Raw genomic sequence first — 14,705 nt, 5'->3', positions numbered from 1 at the left:
GCTACTAGAAAACTTCAAATTATGTATGTGGCTAGCGTTATACTTCCATTGGACAGCGTTGCAGGTGTATAGTAAGTGATGACATTACTTACTGTGGGAATACAAATCTTGCTTAAGGGGTTTCCATCCAGGAGATATGATCCATTAAATGTTACATATTCATCATAATACTGAGGTGCTTGAGGAATCACACTACATAATAATTTGCGTTTTTCTTCAATTTTTTTCCTTATGTGCAAGTATTCAAAATATGGATTTGCTCTCTCTGAACTGTATGGCTGAATCTCATCTAGTTTCAGAGAATCTACAATGGCTGCCAGAGATTGCTGAGTTTTCTCTTTTGCCTGTAGTAAAGAGGGACTCACTTGCACAGGCTGAGGCACACGTGACACTTTCCTTTTCCGTGGATGGTGAATTTGAGGATCGTCATCTTCCGTTAATCTTATTCTTCCTCTAGGAGATGAGGATTCACTGTCTTTTTCTGATAACAGTGTACAGCTAGCAAGAATCGGTTTGTTTTGATTTGCCATTGTATTTGCTTTGTTTCTAGTCATTCTTTGAGGGATTTGGTTTTCAGTTTTATCATCTTCGGCATTTTCTTCTAATTCTACTTTAACTAACTGACCATATTTATGCATTTCTGGTTGAGCTGACTGTTGTGAATGGTTTTCCAGACTTGATAAAATGCTTTGTTGAGATTCTTCATCTTCTATGGAAAGCAAACACTTTTCACTTTCTGGACCATGTTTTGGATTATCTTGTTCACTTAGGTTTCCTTTTGGCATCCCTGCATTCATTTCACATAAATCAGAATCACACCTATTCAAATGAGTTAAAACCAAACTCTCTACTTTGTTTTCCTTTTCATGTGAAATAACCTGAATATCAACTGTGCTGTTCTCAACTTCATGGCCACTGGAAGACTTATAAGTTAGTTTGCTAAATGCATAATGTGTATTTAGCTGGGTAGAGGCATCACTTCCATTAAAGTCCTTTTCTGATGGCAACACAGGTAAAGTATAAGCCTTCTCAAAATTTGGTGATGCTTCCTGAGCAGTGCTGTCAGAGTACACTGGGACAAAGGCATCCGTTTTTTGAACATCTCCTAGGACAAAAGTATTTTCTGTATCTTTTGTAGATTCATTATCAGTATCTAAAACAGAACTAATAATCTGAACTGCATTTTTTTGTTGTAAAATACCTGGCTCTTGATTGGCAACATATGACAAAGACATATGTTTAGAAATTGATTCAGCATCTGAAAGTGATTGGCTGGGGAAAGAGCAAGGTTGCTGTGAAGGTATAAAGGATGCTGGATCCTGAGCGCAAGGGTTTCCTGGCAGTTCAGTCTGGTGAAGGGATAAAAAGTCAGCATTTTCTTTCAATATTTTGTTTTCAGAATTAGAAAAACTCACAAGAGAGGATTCTTGATCAGTTATGTTAGAATGCGGGCAGATAAAGTCTCTGGTGCCTAATGTCTCTAGTCTATCAGGTATCTCCCATGATTTATTTTGGATCACACCAACGTGACTAGATGGCTCTAAATGCACCGGACTGTCCATTACAGTGCCCACTGGAGCAGTATTCTTGATGATATTTCTATCAGCCGAAACACATTTGCTGTTTGAAGCTCCAGCTGGAGAGGCTGCAAGACTGGAACGGATGTTAGACACATCTGAAAGGTCTCTTTCAGGCACATTTGAGAACACCTCAGGTTTGGGAGAAGGACTAGTATCTCTTGGCACAGTTAATAAGCTACCTTGATTGCTTTCTTCTGATATTGTCTGGAATTGTTTTGTATGTTCACAAATGACAGATGGCATGCTACATCTTCGAACTTCTACAGTAGGTCTCCCCTCACTTATAATTAGTTTAACATCTTCTACAGAAGATGACCTAAGATGGGATGTTGGAAGTCTGTTTGCATATGGTGGCTTAATCCGCTCTGGCAAGTCAGCCAGGCTGTCCAATTCCCTTTCATGAAGGGCAGGCGATTTGGCAATTGACAAAAAAGGTGACTGGGAAAAGGACGTTTGGGATTCTGAACCCTCTAACATAAAGTCAGAGTCATACTCAACTGGAGGCCTTGGGGTCGTCACTGTAGTATGGCAGGAATCTTCTGAACTGGCAACAGAAATCATGGATACAGATCTGGAGCTGAGACCTGACTTTTCATTTTCTGATCTAGGAGACCTGTTTAAGATATTATCAGAAACAAAAGATGACTTTCCTAAAGTCATTACATTTTTGGTGTCAACAGATTGTGATCTGCTACTCACAGCATCTTTAGGTTGTTTCTCCTTGGCATAAGCATCACTCAATTCTGAACTCTTTGACCTAGTAAGTTCTTTATTTTTGGATTCAGCTGGTGTATGCTTTGTTTTTTCCTTATCTTTTATTTTAAGTTCTAAACAGTTACGATTTTTCAACCGTTCCTTTTCTTTTTGCTTAATTTTTTCCTTATGTTTTTTGTGCCACTGTTCTATTTCTAGGTCTTTAAGGCTTAGCATTCGTTCAAAACTTGTCTGCATTAAATCATCATTCACTAACCTCTTTTCTTTAGGCCGGGTATCTTTTGATGCTGGTGATGACTTAGGTTTAGGCTTATCTGCTTCAGATTTTGGTTTGAGTAAACTATTTAGTTGAATTTTATCTTTATGTTTGTCTCGTTCTTTGTATCTATCTATATCTTTATCTTTTTTATCTTTTTCTTTTCCATCTGGAGTTTTCAAAGGTTCATCTTTTGTTTTTTCTTTAAGGGATAAGGGTTTTTCATGTTGTGCTTTACTACCATCTACTATACTTGATTTTTTCTCTTCCTGTACATGTTTGGAGTTAGCTATATTTATACTTTCTTTATCTCTAGATTTTTCTTTTTTATCTAGCTCCCTGTCTTTTTCTTTACTTTTGCCTTTTTCTGATTTAGTATACTCATTATTATCTGATTGTTTATTTTTTTTCTCCAAGTGCTTTTCTTTGCTTTCTGCTACATGCCTCTCTTTTTCAGGCTTTTCTTTGTCATGTTTCCTATCCATCTTTTCTCTACTTTTCTCTCTGTCATCAGTTTTTTTAATAGCAGTAGTATTTTTGGTCTTCTCACCTTCTTTATGGCATTTTTCTGTGTGATGCAAATATAGCTTGTCCTTTTCTCTTATTTTATCGACACATTCACTAAGATCTAACTTGTCTTTTTCTGACTTATGCTCATGTTTTATCTTCTTTTCAAAGTTTTTTCTTTCCTTCTCAATGTCCTTTTCTTTAGTTTGAAATCGCTTCTCAGATTTTTCTTTACTTTCCTTTATATGCTTTTCTTGTTTTTCAATGTCTATTTCCTTTTCCACTGAATGAAGCCCGATAGATTCCTCAATGGCACTCATACTCAAAGAAATAAATTCTGAGTCTTTATCTGTGGGTATGTTCTCTCTTTCTTCTTTTAATTCTTTTATTTTTTCCTCCCTAAAAGATTTCTCGCTTTCCTTTTTAATCTTGTCTCGTTCCTCTTTAAAGTTTCTCTCTTTTGAGACATGCTTTTCCTTGGTTTTCTCATCTTTGATGTTTTTTTCCAATTTTGATTTTTTTTCTAATGTTAGGGATTCATGTTCCATATTTAAAAACAGATCTTCAGTTTCATCACTTTTAAAAAAATTCTCTTTCCAAAATTCTCTATCAAATTCCACACTCCTCTGCAGTTCTTTGGCACTATCCTTATTTTTGTATTTTTCCTTTTCAACTTCTACTTCTTTTTTATGCTTTTCTTTTTCCCTCTCTTTATGTTTCAATTTATGTTTTTTTAATGTTTTACCCTCTTTATCCGTTTTTTTCAGTGTGCAATCTGAATTTTCAAACGTTGGACTATGATCTTCATCCTTTATTTTGGCATTTGATTTTTCACCAAATTCTAAATGGAAATCTTTCTGATGTTTGCTTTTATCCTTATGCTTACAAGATTTTACACTTGAACTTTCTGGCAGGAATTCAGATTCTGTGTTATCATACCGAACAAGATCGGGCTGTAACGACATTTCAGAACTTCCTGGTGATAAACATGTTTTAGTATGTTCCTGTTTTAGTGGTGTTGACTGTTTTTCACTTAATCCACAAGAATGTTTGGGAGATTTACCCGTGGAAATATGAAATAAATGTAATGAAGTATCATCTTTTGGGCTAAAGGATTTCCTAAAGTTCCCCTCCTCTCTGGTCTTTTCTGAACAATCTAGTCCAGTATTTACTGTCAAGTTTGTTATTCTGGTATTTTCTTTTCCTTCCTTTTCTTGCTTTAGCTCTTGGTTCTCTTTATTTTTATTCTGGTTCTTCAATTTTCTTTTAACTTTGCCTTTCTGTTTGTGTTCACCTGTAACTACATATTCCTTTTTGGTTTGTGTATCAGAATTTGATGTTTCAGGGATGACAGAACATGTAGTAGAAATCTTTTTATTCTGAAGAGCTTCTTCATCAGAACTTTCAGTACTTGAATATAAAACCCTAGATGGCTTTTGTTTTTTATTTTTAAATGATTTAGGATAGAAGGCTTTCTCCTGTTTTGCATATAAACTAGTTTTTTCTGCTTCGGGTTCATTTTCTTTTCGTTGTTCTTTCCTAAGAATATGCCTATCATCAATCATCTTATTAATTTCTTCATCATCGTCATCTTTGAACTCATACTCATCAAGGGCAGATGGAAGAGGTGTTTTACTGGGAAGGATCTGTTTACTTTCACAGATGAGAGAGTCTTTCTCTGTTTCAGAGTCAATATTTTCATCAACACTAGAAGGATTTACAGATTGAGCCTCTTCAGAATCTAGAAAAAAAAAAAAAGGAAATGTGGTGTTGGTCAAAACACAACTGTCAGAAAAATAATTGTTTTTTCTGAGAGAAAAATCTAGCTTATACAATAAACATTTCAAACAATTCATAATCACTACATATTTATATGGAAATAATGCAATAGCAATATGTAAAAACTGCTAGTGTTGTAGAGCAGCTTTACTATAAAATATGCTCTACGGTGAGGCTCCTTTTGACACTTCTAAAAGCACACAATATGTTAAAATCATAAAATGTAGTATAAAAATATAGTTCTGCAATCAATACAGGAGCACGCATCTCTTTGATATACTCATTTCCTTTCTTTTGGGTGTACACTAAGCAGTGGGGTTGCTGAAATCATATGGTAGCTCTATTTGTAGTTTTTTGAGGAAACTCCAAAGTGTTCTCCGAAGTGGTTGTTTACATTCCCACCAATGGTGTACAAGGGTTCCTCTTTCTCCACATTTATGCCAGCATTCATTATTGCCTATCTTTTGCATAAAAGTCATTTCAAGTGGGATGAGAGGAAATTAGTATATTGAAGAGATAACCTGCACTCCCATGTTTATTGCAGCACTATTCACAATAGCCAAGATATGTAATCAACCTAAATGTCTATCAATCGATAAATGGATAAAGAAAATCTAGTTGATATACACAGAATATTCTTCAGCCATAGAAAAGAATGGAATTCTATCATTTGCCACAACATGGATGGAGGTGGAGAACAGTACTTTAAGTGAAAAAAGCCAGGCACACTAAGACAAATACAGCATGTTCTCACTTGTATGGGGAAGCTAAAATTAAACTCATGGAAATAGAAGAATGACAGCTATCAAAAACTGGGAAGGGTTGTGGAAAGGGGAAGATAAGAGAGAGTTAATGGGTACAAAAATACAATTAGATAGGATAAATAAGATGTAGTGTTCAGTAGCACAATAGGGCAACTATAGTTAATTATTTATTTCCTATTTCCCCATAACTAAAAGAGAGGAATTAGAATGTCCCTAACACAAATAAATAATAAATGTTCGAGGTAAACCAATTACCCTGGTTTGATCTTTACACACTGTATACTTCCAGCAAAGTATCTCATGTACCCCACAAATTATGTACAACTATTATGTATCCATAATTGTTAAAAACTGAAAAATAATTGCAGTTACCAAAAATATACATATTTTAAAATACATATACATTTATATGTATAATAACCCAGAGGTCTTGATTAAGGTGAAACATCAGCTGGTAAAATGTTCTTTAAAGGTGATGGGGAGATGGAGGCAGCAAACCACATTGCCATGTATGTACCTATGCAACAATCCTGCATGATCTGCACATGTACCTCAGAACCTAAAATACAATAAAAATATATATACACATTAAAAAAAAAATAAAAAAAGTTCTGTACATTCTGCACACATGTACTTTTTTTGGAGAGATAATAGTTAACTTGAATAAGATTCTTTAATCCAAAACTGACTTAAAAACACTAACTTAAAGGGTTTAATTATGTAGATATCACAAATTGTTTTATGTGTTTCAGAATATTTTTTGTATTTTTGGTAGAAATGGGGTTTCATCAAATTGCCCAGGCTGGTCTTGAACACCTGAGCTCAAGTGATCCACCTGCCTTGGCCTTCCAAAGTACTGGGAATACAGGCATGAGCCACTGTGCCCAGCACCCAGCCCCGTAAATTCTCTTAAGGGAGTTAAATATAAACTGAGAGCTAAACTGGTTTGTCATCTGTGTTCCTGATTCATCAATTTGAAGCAATGCATTCCAATTCAGATATATCTTTTTTTTCCCTAATGGTTCTTTTAAAAGATTTCTTTTACAAAGGAAAGAATGTAAATTCTAAAGTAAATAAGTTACCCTGACACTGATGTCCATGATGAAAGCCTGGAAATTTCTACAGGTGAATGACCCTCACCTGGCTCTGGATCTGGAGTCACACACGCCCATCAGGATCATCTCTCTGCAAACTCGTTTATCAATGTCATCTGCAAAGATCCTGTGCTGCTCAACCAGAGGCTGGCCAGCCTGTGGGCCTCAGCAAAGATCACTACACCTCCATGATGCCATTTCACTTGCATACCACTTCCCTTTCTTTGCCTGAGCAGTCCCCAATTTTTAAATTTACTTTAATCATTCAAGAACATAGATCAACCTGGTCCTGGACTCTAGCGGGGCAGTAACTCTTCAAAAAATGTTTGTTCTGCCTGTCTTAGTAGATGACTGCTGTGGTGAGAAAAATCATCTGAAATCTGCAAATCCTTAAGTTTCCTTAAGTAAAAATAAAAATGGCCATGTTTATTACTATACTAGTTATTTCCCATATTTTAAAGTCTCTGCCATCTATATAACTAAACTTAAACTCGTATTTAATAAAAATTTTTTTTGAGACAGTCTTGCTTTGTCACCAGGCTAGAGTGCAATGGTGTAATCTCAGCTTACTGCAACCTCTACCTCCCAGGTTCAAGTGATTCTGCCTCACCTTCCTGAAGAGCTGGGACTATAGGCATGCGCCACCACCCCCGAACAATTTTGTATTTTTAGTAGAGATGGGGTTTCACCATGTTGGTCAGTATGGTGTTAATCTCTTGACCTCGTGATCCACCTGCCTCAACCTCCCAAAGTGCTGGGATTATAGGCATGAGCCACTGTGCCCAGACTAATAAACCATTTTATAAAATTATTTCTGACAAAAAAAAATGCTCTTTAAAAATTTCTAATGTTGATCATTTCAATTTATTCTCAACAATTTTATTTGGAAAACTAGGAATGAAAATGAGAAATAGGTTAAGCAACTATTAAAACACTTTATTACAATCTGTCTTAAGGCTTTTTTTTTTTTGAGATGTAGTACAGTGGTACAATCTTGGCTCACTGCAACATCTGCTTCCTGGGTTCAAGCAATTCTCCCTTTAGCCTCGGCTGGGATTACAAGCGCCTGCCACCACACCCAGCTAATTTTTATATTTTTAGTAGAGACGGGGTTTCTCTATGTTGATCAGGCTGGTCTCCAACTCCCAACCTCAGGTGATCCACCTGCCTCGGCCTCCCAAAGTGCTAGGATTACAGGCATGAGCCACCGTGCCTGGTTGGCATTTTTCTTCTCCATAAAAAAAAAATTAAGCTCCATTTTGTTATTTAAATGCATCTAAATGCATTCAAAAGTTCTTGTATGCCTCAACGCTACTTCAGATATTTCCAACTAAGACTGTAACATTTAAAGAATGGTGGAATGTTATTTGAATTTTCTATTATCTTTAGGCTTAACCGTTCGCCTGACCCATCAATTTCTATCTTTTCTTGTAGGTATATTAATGTAACAGCAACCAAATGAAGCAGATGTGGCCAATGCAGGGCGATAACAGTATATACTATAAATCTCTCCCTCAAAATCTCCTAAAAAAATAATGGGCAGAGAGGTGTTGACACATGATATCTATTCTCATGTTGACATTTGACAAAGTAATGACATTTCACATGCCTGATGAGAAAGAGATGATTTTAAAACATTCGAATCGTATTAATAATTATGCATTTTTATAAAATATAATTATTACTGTCATATATATTTCAGTAGTTGATTCAAAACTAAATATACCATAACTTTAAACTTAAAAAAAACTTACAGTCAAGTCCCAGTCTTTACTTCCAATCTTTCCTCTGAAATTCAGCTGACTAACCTGGATATTCCTAAACTCCTTTCAACTACCTCAAAAACAAAACTGAAAACATTCATTACTTTTCCTTCCACAACTGCTTCCTCTTACTGCTTAAAGCCAGTACTCCTCACCTCCGTGGCACACCAACCCATCAAGCTATTCAAATTTAAAACTCTCAGAGCCATTTCAAATTCTCTCAATTCCTCAACTTCCAAATTCAACTATTCAGAGTTTTGATTTCTGGACTCTCTCGCTTTTGCTCTTTTTTTGAGGCAGGGTCTTGCTCTGTTGCCCAGGCTGGAATGCAGTGGTGCAATCACAGCTCACTGCAGCCTCCCACCTGGACTCAAATTATCTTCCCACCTCAGCCTCCCCAGTAGCTAGAACTACAGGTACGCGCCACCATCCCTGACTAGTTTTTTTGTAGAGATGGGGACTCACTATGTTGCCCAGGCTGGTCTTGGAACTCCTGGCCTCAAGCAATCTTCCCACTTTGGCCTCCCAAAGTGCTAGGATTACGGGTGTGAGCCACTGTGCCCAGCCTGGACTCTCTCTTAAGTCTATTTTCTCTTTATTCCCACTACTACTATCTCAGCTCAGGGTCTCATCATTACTTGGCTAGATCAGTAATCACGTAAACCACAATGTGACCAGTACTACCTATCATTTCTTATTCTCATCTGAGGGCTTCCCACTGTAGGGTAACATAAAAACTCCAATGATGATAAAGAACTCTCAAAATCTGGACGACCATCTTCACTATTACCATTTTTTTAGGCCAGTCAAGTGAAGCAGTGTTGAGTGGAGCAGCAACAAAGACGTCTATAACTAGTTGTAATCAATTATTTGTAAATACCACTGCACTCAGAACAGCCACTACTACTATTTATTAAGCCCTATTATTTGCTGAGCAAATAATATTTGGTCTTTACAACAGCTATTATTATCCTCATTTAAAAGACAAGTCGAGCCACTAAGTAGCTTTTCCAGGGTCACCTACTAAGGGATGCAGCCCAAGGTATTTCTGATTTGAGTGAGTTCTACCATGACTTCCCTTTCATTGCTTCTTGCTAAACACATTAGCCGTATTAGTGTAGTACGTCCTCTTCCCCAAGCTTTCATGCATATTTATGTGGATTCTAATCAGTTTCTTTATTATTTCCCAACTGTTTAACTAGATATCTCAGATTAACGGTCAGGTAGAGGAGCAGTCAGGAATTTATACATGTTAGTACAAGTGCAATGGTGTTTAGAACTAATTGATCACAACCAGTTACAGATTCTTTTTCTACTCCCATTGCTTATTTGACTAGCCCTTTTAAAGAATGTATATATAGGAAGGGATTAGGGTAGTGATCTGTTGTGGGAAGGAAGATGGGAAGTAGACTTGAGAGTGTATTTGCATTGGAATTTACTTAGATTATACGTTTATTTGAAGTGGTTTGGAAGAAGGTAAAGTTAACCTCCTAATCACTCCTTGGGAACATCACTGGTTTAGAATCATTTCAAAAGGTGTGCACTTTTATCCCTGTCATACTGATCACTGGGACATAAGAAGTCAAATATTGTCTGCTTCCCAGAAAAGGCACGGGAGAAAGAAAAAGCTATCTGCTCCAAAATACCCCAGTGCGTTCTATGTATTCTAGGCAAGTGCTTAAACACACACAATTTAGCTTTCTGTAAACTTATAAAAGTAGCACTTTATTAAGAGCACTATCTATAGCAATCAGGGAATGAGAAGCTTATATATGTTATACATGAAGGGTGAAGGATGAGAGGTGTGACAGTGTGGTTACTGAGGGGAAAAAAGCCCCATTTATGGAATTTGGAGGTCTTCTGGAGAGAAGGTAACATCACTACAGTAGCTGTAATCTTCTGCTTTTGTTTTCCACATTATTAAAAAGTTACCTCAAATGTAAGCCTGTGATCTATACAGAGGGACTTTCATAAGGCCTAACACATAGTAGCTGCTTAATGTTAAATGTATAATGAGTTTTATAACTGTACTAAAACATCAAGAAATTAAGTGGGGGTGCTTATGGTGGGATGAGAGAGAAGTGTAGAGAGATGCAAATAACAAATACAAATTTATTCATTATATAATTTTGTGTAGTATCCAGGTCGCAACTACTGTCTGGATAATTCACTACTCAGGTTTCCTCTAAACTCAGCATTTGAAGAGGTGCCAAATATTTCATCCATGTGCCAAGACTTGCCATAGTAATTGCCATGCGGAACACAGATTTGCTATTTGATTTGCTTCACATATCATCCTTAGCTCTCATATAAAAGCTTTCACACATGCACTGACTTGCCTGTCTTCCTACACTGAGCTCCTGGTTTTCTCAGCTGTTGAACATTTTTGTCAAACAAAATTTCTTATTTTATATAATGGCACCATGCTTATATAGTGGTGTTTGTATAATTATTTGAATATGTATTTTATGAATATAAAAAAAAAAACTGCAGACACAAGTAATAATACAATTAAGATAAATAAGGAAACGACTGGGTAAAATAAATCTCTGCCAGGTGTGGTGGCTCATGCATGTAATTCCAGCACTTTGGGAGGCAGAGGCAGGAGGACCTCCTGAAATCAGGAGTTCAAGACCAGCCTGACCATCATGGTGAACCCCCGTCTCCACTAAAAATACAAAAATTAGCCGGGCATGGTGGCAGGCACCTGTAATCCCAGTTACTCGGGAAGCTGAGGCAAGAGAATCACTTAAACCCAGGAGGCAGAGGTTGCAGTGAGCCGAGATGACGCCACTGCATTCCAGTCTGGGCAACATAGCAATACTATCTCCAAAAAAAAAAAGTAAATCTTTCGTGTTCTTCAGAAGCTCACTGAAAGACTATTGAATTGTGAAGCAAAGGAAAATTAAAGAGCTTACATGAAATACTTCACTTAGAGGGAGAGAGATATTTTAACAAAGAAAGTCACTAAGTCTATCAATATTTTGAGGAACAGCAATGAAAAATAAGGTTTTAGGTCAGGAGCGGTGGCTCATGCCTGTAATTCCAGCACTTTGGGAGGCCGAGGCAGGTGGACCACCTGAGGTCAGGAGTTTGAGAAGCCTGGCCAACATGGTGAAACCCCCTAGCTACTAAAAATACAAATTTAGTTGGACATGGTAGCGCGTACCTGTAGTCACAGCTACCCAGGAGGCTGAGGCAGTACAATCGCTGGAACTCAGGTGGTGGAGGTTGCAGTGAGCCGAGATCGCACCACTGCACTCCAGCCTGGGTGACAGCACGAGACTCTGTCTCAAACAAAATAAAAAGAAAAATAAGGTTTTAAAATTATGGGCAAAATGATTATGTAAATGACTGTAGTAATTGTACAACAAGTTTATGTTAATACTGAGTGCTAGAAATGTTTCAAAAAAAGTCCAATGTTCATCTCAGTCTTGACAAAAATTAAAAAAACTGATCAGAACCATTGAAGTTAACACTATGATCTCCTGTTAAACTCCAGCAAATTCCCCACAAGCAAGTTCTTCTCTCAACATTGAAATCACTATAGGTAAACTGTAAAAATTGGAAACTAAGATAAGAAAACACTTGAAAAAATGTGCTTTAAAAGAAACTATAGGCTGGGTGCAGTGGCTCATGCCTGTAATCCCAGCACTTTGTGAGGCTGAGGTGGGTGGATCACCTTAGGTCAGTCAGCAGTTCAAGACTAGCCTGGCCAACATGGTAAAACGCTGTCTCTACTAAAAATACAAAAATGAGCCAGGTGAGGTGGCAGGTGCCTGTAATCCCAACTACTCGGGAGGCTGAACAACAAACTATGGAGATGCAATACTCAAAATCCAGACTCTGAGAAAATTTATCAGGTTATTTCAACAGAAAACTGCAAGAACATAAGAAAGGAAGAAAGGGGAATATCTACAGATTAAAAGATACTCAGACATAACCAATTGCAATACATGAACTTTATTTGGATTCTGATTTCAAAAAAGTTTTTTAAAACACATACGATTTTATGACGCAATTACAACAGTAATTTGAGATTTTAAAATAATAAGATTAGTATAGATATAATGATATTGTAGCACACTTACAGTAAAAAGCAGCCCTACAATTAAAAAAAAATTTTTTTTAGACAGGGTCTCCCTCTGTTGCCCAGGCTACAGTGTAGTGGAACGATTACAGCTCACCGTGACCTTGAGCCCCTGGGCTCATGAGATCCTCCTGCCTCAGCCTCTCAAGTAGCTAGGACTACAGATAGCACACCACACCCAGGCCATTTTTTTTTTTTTTTGGTAGAGATGGGGTTTGCTGTTGCCCAGGTTAGTCTTGAACTCGTGGCCTCAAGTGATCCTTCTGCCTCTGCCTCCTAAAGTGTTGGGATTGCAGGCATGAGCCCAAGGATTTAAAATTAGTTAACAGTAGGCTCTATGGCAAAAAACCAACCAAACGAAAATTATTTATTTCATTTTCAGCACCCTTTTTGCACAATAGAAAGTGTTACATTCAAGCATAATGAAGAACTGTCTTGGTACACTTTAAAATAGGTGTAATTAAATCAAATAAAGGTACATAAAATTCATACTTCAGTTACATGTTAACAGCAGGATCATTTGACTCTGAACTTTGTATACTTGGCAACAATCAGCCCAGTGTAGTGCAAAATTACACGGTCTGGCATTAGTTTACGTTTGAATCTTTGCTCTGACATGTAAAAGGTCAGTAATCTAGTATTAGCAATTAACACTCACAGGACTGTCGTAAGGATTTAACTAATTTATGTGAAATGTCTGGCATACTTGGCACATATACCATGCATATGATAAATAGCAACTCATCGCTTACAAAAAAGAGAAGAATGTATCATGTAAATTAAAAACTTTTTCTTTTATTTTTTTTTTTTTTTTTTGAGACAGAGTTTCGCTCTTGTTACCCAGGCTGGAGTGCAATGGCACGATCTCGGCTCACCGCAACCTCCGCCTCCTGGGTTCAGGCAATTCTCCTGCCTCAGCCTCCTGAGTAGCTGGGATTACAGGCACGCGCCACCATGCCCAGCTAATTTTTTGTAGTTTTAGTAGAGACGGGGTTTCACCGTGTTGACTAGGATGGTCTCGATCTCTTGACCTCGTGATCCACCCGCCTTGGCCTCCCAAAATGCTTGGATTACAGGCGTGAGCCACCGCGCCCAGCCAAATTAAAAACTTTTAAGTAAAGTACTTTTGACATCAAATACTGCCAAATTCAATTAAGGCACATATGTCAATTTTAGAAGGCCAAAGTCTAATCCCTTATTTGTTTAACACTGTACTACAAGATTGAAGACAACGAGATTCAAGCTCATTCCAGGCACTTACTTCACTTATTACAGGGCTACAATTGGAAGTATGTGGTCCTTTAGAATAATGGCAATGGAAACCTTCAGTCTTTCAAATAAACAATGGAAATATGTAGACATAAACTTTTCATGGGCAGGGAAGGAGAGATGCAGGGAGGCGTGAAAGAAAGAAGAAATAGAGTAAATCAAAAAACTTATTTTCTTATATCTAATTTTTAATGTATTAGTGTTTGGTGGAATTTTTACTTTTATTATAACAGTACTAGTCATAATTGACAGTCATTTGTGTAAAATATTTTCCAGTACTTCTTAAAAAGGAAAGGAAATGGAGTGGAGATAGCAAATAGGGGAGGGACACAATAATATAAACTTTGTTGCATTTACTAACTGTAATTTAATGCCAGTATATGATTAATTTTAAAAGTTTCTACAGCTAAGTTGAGAACTTTTCACTGAAAGTAAGCCTTGGTAAAAGGTTAAAATGAATACTTATGCAAGTCTGTAAACTGTCTCATTCATCTATGTCCATCTTACAAGTCCAGAATACTACTATGTAATGTTAATAATACATCTGTCATGACAATTAAGCTAGTAAATGGCAGAGCTACATCTTCAAACCCAAATGTCTCTGACTCCAAAATTGGTACAACTATCATGCTATGTTACTTCTTAGTATATAAAAGACACCTACTATAGGTAAGACAACTGTATAAACATCCAATAAAATGATACCATATTTTGTGGCCTTTCCATAAGAATCTGAATAAATATCTTCTACCTTTATTTCATGATTGAGTACACTGACAAAACAACCCTGCACAAAAATCTAGTCTCTAGAACAAAGTATTATTTTAAATGAGATCTATTAATTTACATGTGTTTGAGTTTTAAATTAAGAAAACAAAATGCTATTAAA

The 14,705-nt window shown here is 36.8% G+C and overlaps 1 protein-coding gene across 13 annotated transcripts in view; it reads right to left on the bottom strand.

Moving 5' to 3' along the window:
* Nucleotides 1-14,705, bottom strand: part of ANKRD12 (ankyrin repeat domain 12) — a 156,671-nt gene that overhangs the window by 22,704 nt on the left and 119,262 nt on the right. For 12 of the 13 annotated variants that reach the window (XM_032293367.1, XM_032293363.1, XM_032293375.1 and 9 more), the window contains one exon: nucleotides 93-4,798. In XM_032293367.1, the coding sequence (XP_032149258.1) occupies nucleotides 93-4,798 (4,706 nt within the window). The remainder of the gene's footprint in view (nucleotides 1-92; nucleotides 4,799-14,705) is intronic. The other variant, XM_032293374.1, reaches the window with a different exon arrangement.

Source organism: Sapajus apella, unplaced genomic scaffold, assembly GCF_009761245.1.
Source record: "Sapajus apella isolate SASKATOON/1434 unplaced genomic scaffold, GSC_monkey_1.0 scaffold29, whole genome shotgun sequence".
Taxonomy (NCBI): Eukaryota; Metazoa; Chordata; class Mammalia; order Primates; family Cebidae; genus Sapajus; species Sapajus apella.
This window is presented reverse-complemented; position numbering and strand designations above follow the sequence as displayed.